At 41.7% G+C, this 9,908-nt stretch overlaps 1 protein-coding gene across 1 annotated transcript; it reads left to right on the forward strand.

Moving 5' to 3' along the window:
* The first annotated feature begins 7,405 nt into the window (after window positions 1-7,405).
* On the forward strand, window positions 7,406-9,103 carry LOC145047003 (uncharacterized). Its single transcript, XM_078995257.1, has one exon. The coding sequence runs from the start codon at window positions 7,406-7,408 to the stop codon at window positions 9,101-9,103; it is 1,698 nt and encodes a 565-aa protein (XP_078851383.1).
* The last annotated feature ends 805 nt before the right edge of the window (window positions 9,104-9,908 follow it).

The raw sequence follows: 9,908 nt of genomic DNA on the forward strand, positions 1-9,908 counted from the left end.
ACGTATAAGTACCTACGTACTGGAATTACACTGGGCGTATGCTTAGTTTTGCTTAGTCCATTTTATTGGTCTTAACCCGTTAAGATCTTAGCTCATTTCTTAGATCTGGACTTCCTAATAGCTCTTACTCCATAAAGTCAGGGACTTGAAGCCTTTGCATGGATGATGAGGTCACAAACATACAAAACACTCATTCTCTTTTCTCATTAAGCTCTTATCTCATGCATGACTTGATTCTAACATCCAAGATCTCTCTTTTTATGAAGCTACTCCATCAAAAACACTCAAAAGGATAGAGAATGGGCTCTAGAGTTTAAAAACTCATAAAGCTTCAAGCTTTGGGACCAAAAACCCTAAAATGAACCATACTATGCACAACTCAAAAAGGAATATGAAAGATTTGAATTTTATACCTTCAAATGATGCTCCATCCCCATAAAAGCATAGATCCAAAGCCTAGACTCCAACTCCTTTCCCTTCAATGCTCCTTCTTCACTTCCAAGGACTTACAAGGTCACCTCAAAGGCTCTCATGCACTCACAAGCTCTTATGGACGAAGGTTTAGGGTTTTGGGGGGTTTGTTGTCTGAGAAAGGTAGTCAAGAATGACGCCATCTCATTCCTTATATAAGGTTACTTAAAATATTAGGGTTTCCACACTGTGCCTAGTACGCCCAATGTACCCTCTAGAATGCCCGGCGTACTAGGTGTCTCTTGCTTAAGGATCACACGTATTTGTACGCTAAGCGTACACATACGTACGCCCAACGTACTCCGCCATCACATTTCTCAACTTAGGGGATTATCTGGCCAAATCTACAAACTTCCATAGCTTCTTTGATACAACTCTGATTCCAAAGGCCCTCATACCTACAGAAAGGTGACGGGATGCCCTACGCTTCTAGCAACTCATCACAACTCCGAGGCTTTCTCTTGCCCGGTTTGCATCCCACAAACTCTTATCACAGACGATCCAGAACAGGATGTTACAATTCTCCCCCACTTGAATTAGATTTCGCCCTCGAAATCGCTCCATATCAACACATAGATCGAGCCCAAAAACCCGAGAAGCACTACTGAAAGGACCTCAAATCATACAACAATCTCTTCTAAAGATACTTGAACCCATCAGGAGCTCCCAAACCCGAAAAGGATGGACTCTGTTGTGGTACTCGTTCTATCTCACCAACACTTGCAAAATCTAGTGGTCTGTCTCCCTGCTAGACCGCCCTTGCGAGGTATCACCAGGTCATCCGCTCATCGAATGACCGATCCCGAAATCACATTCTCAGCTCTAATTATCTTGATGCGACCGATGAAATCTGATCATCGACCATAACAATTGATGAGCAAACACGCCTAACCTATCAGTCGATCGAGATCATATACCAAAAGAATGGAAAAGGTTATATCCCACCAGGGACCCACTGATTGTACTGTTATTAGAACTCATCTGCCTAAAACAAACCTCAATACTTTATTTTTGTACAAAAGGAAACAATCGTGCCTGCTTAGATGTATCCTTGGGCTTCTCAGCATATAAGCTCTAACTCCTTCTCAAATATCCCCTTCAACGCTGATCACCAGGTCAGCTCTCAACCTAGTTAGATGAACCTCCCAAGGTTACTCATCGTTTGACCATAACGTCTCACCAGATTCCTTTTCACAATAACTATCTCGACTCATAGTGACATACTAATCACGAAGTTCGCCTTACCTCAAGCGAATATTACAACCCCTTCTAAAGTTGTCGCACCTTCGACCTCTGTCGTCTACTAATTACCGATTCCATGCGTCTCGCGGTTCTTCCCATACCAATGCAACTATCACACTCCGGGATAAGACATCAGATAGAGGTCAATACCCCTCAAAATGGAACCCATCCACAGATCTGAAACCTCATCTCGCCTATTCAATACACAAATGGATCCAGACTCGAGCTTGAGAGTCTGATCCAACAGCAAAATTGGAACCACTCATTTCCAATCTGGTACCCAAATCATGACCCAAAATTCATGGATTTATGCACACACCATCTCTCTCTAATCCCTTCCGATTAAGATAATCCCTCCTCATCCCAGGGATATAATGATTCCCAACCGACACGGAGGACCCCGCCTCGCCCCTGGTTTGGCAACCAGGCTCCCAAAGACTCAAGTAATAAGGCTACCCAAGTCTAAGAACTCATCTGCATCAAACTCGTATTAGTGAATACTACAGCTCCCCGCTGAACAGTATTCTCTCTTACCAACTACTAGGTGCTACGGTTTCCTCCGTAGTCTTAACATGCTCCTTTATTGACTCATAAATGCTACACCTCCCCGCAGACTTACGACACCCTCTCACTAACTCGTGAATGCCACTGCTCCCCGTGGTATCACAACACTCCGTTGCTATCCAATGAATAATACGGCTCCCCGCAGTATCACAACATTCTCTTCCACTGACTCATGGATGCTATGGATCCCCGTAGTCTTACAACATTCTCTCGCTTCCTCTCACCATGGGCTCTCTCCATGGTTTCTCCTGATAACCCCACATGATTACCACCATCCGGATCCACTTGACTTTTTATCACATCGTAATCTAATCATTAAGTCATCACTACACTGAGTTCACTAACTCATACTCCATAACCCAACATAGACAAGTGCACACACACTCAGCTCACGTATCCCACTCCTGATGAAAACTCTCATAAGCCAAACGCTCTTCTCAACACGAGCACACTGTTAAACAGACTCACTTTGCAACAATTAACTGATGGGTTTCCCATTGGAACAATAGACATTCGGTACTCCACTAGCAATCTAAATCTCAAAATAATATGAAAACTTAGGGCGTCATACACATATACCCCTGGTACCCCATCGCAAAACCACGCGACGCCTAGTATCATACACTGATCTTCCACTTACGGCATCACACTCGGGACCTCGAAATACCCGACTCATAACTTGAACACAGAGGAATCATCAATGAGTGAAAACACATTGACAAAATTCCGAAGCTCCACCTTCTACTGATCACCGTCCATACGAACTACTCATACCGACTCCGAAATTGGTTGATAAATTAATTGTTGCCCCTCCTGGAGTATAGATCACAATCTATACCTATACTTACAGATCTCAGCTATTTCACCCTGAACTTAGCGACCCATCTGCTATGAACTCAAAATTTTCAAACCCGAAAGATTCCTAGCCACAATGAGTTCCCTGAACGACGGCCACCTGTCGTGGGTTCACTTATCTGTCCTTTCTCATAGACTCGCACATCATCCCGTCTTGCACCTTTCCTCATCCATCAATAACCCAGGTCTCGTGCGTCTGCACTGCAGATCTCCATAAACAGTTTTCTAACATCACCTGAACAAATCTGTGATCTTCATTATAAAATACTCAGTCCTCCCCCACACAGGGTTCGAAGCATCACTAATTGGCATACCCACAGTCTCCCCCACAGATTGTCTTACCGGGCATATCACACTTAACTCTTGGGAATGTACCACATACTCTCTTCAGTGATCTTACCGATGTAACCCAACAACTCCAGATATCCCATACTCAGAGAAGAATCTTAGAATTCTCCCAACGTGACTGCCTCTAGTCATCTCGAACCCTCATACCGATACACCGCCGGATACCCTAACTGATTCGAAATAGTCCTGACTCTCAGTCCGGAACATAATGCACTATCTCGCACTTCGTCTTTGATTCCTCGACCAGCCTCCCAACACGGGAATTATTATCAAGGCACATGTAACACCCAAAGTTTCGAAGACCAAGAAAGGAAAGAAAACCCTAAGTTTAGGGGTCAACTCGGCGAGTCCGAGCGGGATCTGGGTCGGGGAGTAAGTGACCGACTAGGCGAGTCGACCAAGGAGACTCGGCGAGTCTGGTCTGTGCGAGGAAAGCCCTAATTCTGGGAGTTGTACCCTATATAAAAGGGAGTTATGCCCCTCCCTCAGTCTCCATATCATCCTAGAGAAACTGTAAACCCTAGATTCATGGGAGCCTCCATCATTTGAGAGAAATAGTTTTGGGGGAAGGAAATCTTGGAAGGGACTTGAAGATCAGGAAGGTGGCTTTAAAAGAGAGGTGTAGATCCTGGATCTACTTCAGTTTGTGTTCTTCTTGGAGGTATTAAGCTGCCATTGTCCCTTCCTTGCATCTAGATCTATTTTGTTATGAGTTTTAGGGTTTTATGGTTGATTAAGACCCATTTCGAGTTGGAAGCTCAGATCTGAAGTTCCTACTTCAGATCTAAGTGTATCTTGGCCTAGAGACTCATAAAGCATCAGTTGTTGGGTTGATTGTTGAGCCCCTTTGTCTTGAACCCTAGTTTATAGTGTTTTGAGCCTAGATCTCCTCAGCCACACGTAAAGTTTGCTACTTTACGTAAGGAATAGACCTTAGAAGAGTGGATCTACAGTTTGGAGTCCATGCATGACTCAAAAGTCCTCTGCATGTATGTAGAACCGAATGGACTCGGCGAGTCCTTCGAGTGGACTCGGCGAGTAGCTTGAAGATGAGGAGGAACTCGACGAGTGGGATGAACAAATCGACGATTCGGATGAAGATGGGCAGGAACTCGGCGAGTTGGATGAACAACTCGGCGAGTTGGTTGGAGATTGCCTTGTGCTCGGCGAGTCTGTTCTTGGACTCGACGAGTCAGGTTGCGTGGTCCCAAACCCTTCGAGTTAAGACTCGAGTCAGCGAGTCGAGCCAGGACTCAGTGAGTTGGACAGGACAAGACTCGGGAATTAGTAGACTCGGCGAGTCATTGGCTAACTCGGCGAGTCGAGTCGCGAACAGGAATATCTCTAAGTATATGGACTCGGCGAGTCAGTATGGTGACTCGGCGAGTAGGGTTGGCCTGGAAGGTTGACTGTGACCAGGACTTTGGCATTGGTAATAATTGACTTAGTTGACCATTGGAGGTCAGTTGGACTAAGTGTTATATTGATATTGGTAGCTCGAGGAGCTAGTGGAGCAGCAGTTCGAAGACAGAGGCCAGGTAGCGGTCAAAGGGATTAGCAGCAGCAGTTCAGCAGTATCAGGTGAGTTACCTTCCAGTGGCGGTGGGTCTAAGGTCACAATGCCGGCCCACCTGTAGGAGATGTGTGATTAGATGATTGTCTTTGTGATATTGTTAGTTGCATTTCATGCATTCATTTTTTATAGTTTTAGTTCATAAAAGTGCATTACATTTAGGTTTAGACTCATGCATTTTGTATAATTTCGGGATTTTTCATGATGCAATTCCATTCACACGCTTTTAGGATATTTCAGGGACTTATGAAGGTTGGATCTTGTTGGAGGAAGTTATCAAGAGTTGGAGACAAAGTTGTAGAAGTTTTGGAGCTTTGAAGAGAGAGAATGAATAAATGAAGAATTTGGCTTCACAGGAGTTTACACGGCCGTGTAAATTTATGCCTTTGATTTACACGGGCCGTGTAAACGTATATGCAAGGACATTCTACTTCGAAGACCTGGAAGAATTAAGCATTCTACTTTTCTTGTTTACACGGCCGTGTAAACATCTCGGCAGTTTTAAAGTGGTTTTGTCTTCTTATAATTCAGACAATCAGTTTTTATGGAGGTTAGGTCGGATTTTGGGAGGAGAAGAGATGATTTTCAGAGCTTTTGCATGTAGATTAACACTTGGAAAACACTTTAATTTCTTTTTGTAAGTCAATTTGAAGTTTAAACTTGTTTGATTTGTAGTCCAACCTAGATATGTGTGGTTGATTTTATTATCATTTCCGAATCTGAATTCTTAAGTATGTGTTGTTAGGCTGTAACTTGAATTTGACTTATGTTTAACATCTAGTAATCTTTGATTTGATCTTAATCATGTGTTTGGTTAGTTCTCTTTTTCACTTGATCAATGAACTAGGGTTCTATTCAATCTAGTTAATCAAATCATGAAATTCGTATATGTTTTATGATTTGATGTTAGTAACACTCACTTACTTGGTTGTAATTAGATCAAAATTAGTGCAATCAAAGATTAAATGTTTATATTCCCAAGATTAAGAGGAATGTTAACCATTGTTGGTAATTAGTGCAAGAACCTAATGTCATTTAATGATTTAATGCAAGAGCTTATTTGGGTTGAATCAATTAAATGAAGTTTTATTTAAAGAGCTTATTTTGAATAAAATATTTTTGCCAATTTGGATATTAGAGTTTATTAATATCCAACTTACCAACCTAGATCAAACATGAGTTATAATCATATTACATCTTTCAACATAATACATATATAAGAGTCAGAATCGGAAATGTACTTCTTTTACTGCGTTTGTTTTCAATCTTTCTTATTTATGAAGTTTAATTCAAGTTTAAATACAAACCCCCATTTCAATATTACTTGTATTATGTGTGAAAATATGGCAAGATAAAAAGTCTCGTATCTCTGTGGACCGACCCTGCTTACTCTATACTATCTTTAGTATTAGAAAAAGCAGTGATTTGAGTTATATTAATATTATTTTAACCCATCATTTGTTGGTTTGACACCCAAACAAATTGGCGTCGTTGCCGGGGATACGGTAGTACTAATTGTTTATGCCAAGATCTTTTCGCACAAGTACACCTTTACCAGTTGATTTGGAAATAGAGAAATCTGCTAAACAGAGAAGGAAGCAAGCCAGACTTTTAAAGAAACAACAACAATCCAGAGCTTCTTCATCAAATCCATCAACTACATCATCTTCAACATCCAAAAGTATCACCCCACCATCTTCACCTACTCCTACCACGACAGACAACCATGGAGGACATCAAAATCCTCCACATCCACCACCTGAACAAACCTTTAGACAATGGGCTACTCAAGATGTCACCCAACAACCTTTGTGCATAAATTACCCTGCAGCAATCAACTTTGAACTCAAGTCTGGACTCATCCATTTGTTACCCTCATTCCGTGGTCTTGAGAATGAAGACCCACATAAATTCCTTAAGGAATTTCATGTTGTTTGTGTGGGTATGAAGCCACATGAAGTCACAGAAGATCAAATCAAGTTAAGGGCATTCCCCTTTGCTTTACAAGATTCAGCCAAGTAGTGGTTGTATGACTTACCACCGGGGTCAGTCACAACATGGAATGAACTTGCAAGGATGTTTCTGGATAAATATTTTCCAGAAATGAGAGCTTCAGCTTTACGTAGAGAGATAATTGGCATCAAGAAACAAAAGAGAGAAGCCTTGCATACTTATTGGGAACGGTTCAAGAAATTGTGCTCAAGATGTCCACAACATGGGATTACAGAATATCAGTTGCTGCAGTATTTTTGTGAAGGAATGTCATCTTGGGATAGGAGATTACTTAATGCATAAAGTGGTGGATTTATAGCTGATAAGACTCCAACAGAAATTAGAGTTCTTATCAAGAACATGGCAGAAGAGTCCAAGCATACAGTTCAAGAAGAAGAATGGTACATAGATGCACCCCGAGGTGTAAAGGCGGTCCAGACTCCTCAAATTGAAGCTCAATTGTCCGAACTTACGAAAGTGGTTATGATACTAGACAAAGACAAAGGTGTTCAACCCACACCCTGTCCATGTGGTATTTGTACTCAAGTGGGGCATCCAACCGACATGTGCCCTCAACTTCAAGAGGAAGATTATGAAGAAGCAAAAGCCATGGGAGGTTTTCTTGGGTCTAGTCAAAGGGGATATGAGCAGCCACGAGGTGATCAAAGATGGAACAACAATCAAGGTTGGGGAGGAAATCAACAAGGGAACTATCAACCAAGTCAACCACATCAATACCAACAAAGACCACCTTTTCCACCACAAAACTTTCAGCCAAGGCAACCACAACACCCTCCTCAACAAGCGGGTTCATCAAGTATGTCTTTAGAGGACATAGTAAAAAGTTTGGCAACTAGTACACAAGCTTTCCAACAAGAGACAAGAGCAAGCATAAAGAACTTAGAGAAACAAGTTTCACAGCTTGCTATTTCCGTAAGCAAACTAGAATCTCAAGGAAAGTTGCCTGCCCAAACTGAAGCAAACCCAAGGCACAATGTGTGTGCCATCACATTGAGAGGCGGGAAAAGCTATGATGGTCCAAAATTTTCGGTTGATCAAAAAGAAGATGAAATAGTGGTTGAAGAGGCAACCAAAGAAGAGAAGGAGGAAGAGAAAACAAGCGAAAAGAAGCCCTTCATCGCCGAGTCCAAAGTCACACCTGCTCCATTTCCCGAAAGATTAAAGAGCACGAAGAAAGAACGGGAGGAGAATGACATCATGAAAATGTTCAAGAGAGTTCAAATCAACATTCCACTCCTCGAGGTCATCAAGCAGGTACCTAGATACTCAAGGTTCCTTAAGGATCTTTGTGTATCTAAAAAGAAATTAAAAGGAAATCAAGTCGTAGCGGTTGGGGAGCATGTATCTGCGGTTTTGCATAAGAGGATGCCCCCAAAGTGCAAGGATCCCGGTGTCTTTACCGTGCCTTGCAAGTTGGGAAATCTTTATGTACCTCGAGCTATGCTTGATCTAGGTGCATCTGTAAATGTCCTACCATATTCTCTTTTCAAATCAATTGGTGTAGGAACATTGAGCAAAACCGGTGTGATCATCCAACTTGCTGATCGGTCTTTGGTACACCCAAAGGGAGTATTAGAGGACGTGTTAGTGCAAGTCGATGAATTTGTCTTCCCGGTTGATTTTTATGTCTTAGATATGGGAGACGATGACTCTCCAAGTTCAAGTTCCATTCTTTTGGGTAGACCTTTTCTTAAAACTTCTAAAACAAAAATCGATGTCTACAATGGAACCTTGAGTATGGAATTTGATGGTGAAGTTATCAACTTCAATGTGCATGAAGCAAAAAAGACTCCTTTTGATGTTCAATCTGTTAATTTTGTCAATTTGATCCATCCCTCAACAAAAAAGGGTTTTAACTTGTCTAACAATGAATTTCTGGAGTTAGTTTTGTCACGAAAACTAGACAGGGACAAAGCCAAAGAGCTTGCAAAGAAATTTGATATGGATAATGAAGTGTTGGAGATTTTAGAGTTTATTGATGACAAGAAGCATGTGAGGAGTGATGATATGTTAGAGAGGCCCACGTATCGAGACTGAAGCACAAATAGTTGGGGTCCAAGTCGAGCCAACGACATTAAAAAGGGGCGGATAACCGGGAGGCAACCCGGGGGTATTTTTGTCATTTCGTATATTTTCATTGTATTTTCTTTATTTTCAAACTTCCAAGTTGTTTTTCATGCTAAAAAAAGGGTTAAAAATCATTTTTCGGGCAGTAGAGGTTTAGCGGGTTGCAATTTCAAAAAGTGAAAAAAATCAAGTTTTTTGGCTTTCTCAGAAGTTTACACGGCCGTGTAAACTTATGCCTTGCATTTACATGGGCCGTGTAAACGATTGAACACGGGTTTAATGATTCAGGGATTTACACGGTGTAAACGCAAAAACAGGGCTGAACGATTTTAAGGTCAAATCTCGATTTTTCTAACTCATTCTTCACTCAATACCTGCGATTCCCTCTCTCCCTACTGCCCCCTTCGAAAAAACCCTTCCAAATACTCAATCTTCCTCAATTTTGCATCAAAAAATCAAGCTCCAAGGTATGAAATTCCTCCCTTTTCTTCATCTTCTTTATCTTCCACATCCATATCCTCCGCCTGGTCCTCAATAGGATGGCTACGCCTCTCTCCAAGCATCGAGGACGATGCTATACTTTAAGCTTGGGGAGGGGTATCCATCCATGCATTATCCCATTGCATGTAGGTTGCATGTAGTTTTGTACATATTGCATTAATTTTCATTTCATTTTCGTTTTCATTTTTTTCTGCATGGGAAATTTTTCAAAAAAAAAAAAAAACCGATCCAATCCCAAGCAACCGAATCTTTTCAAAACAGTTGAGCAGGTAAA

Source organism: Lactuca saligna, chromosome 5 (assembly GCF_052625555.1).
Source record: "Lactuca saligna cultivar CGN05327 chromosome 5, ASM5262555v1, whole genome shotgun sequence".
NCBI classification, from domain to species: domain Eukaryota; kingdom Viridiplantae; phylum Streptophyta; class Magnoliopsida; order Asterales; family Asteraceae; genus Lactuca; species Lactuca saligna.

Bases quoted from the DNA above. Each gene is read 5' to 3' on its own strand.
- LOC145047003 (XM_078995257.1), top strand. From the start codon at position 7,406: ATGGCAGAAGAGTCCAAGCATACAGTTCAAGAAGAAGAATGGTACATA.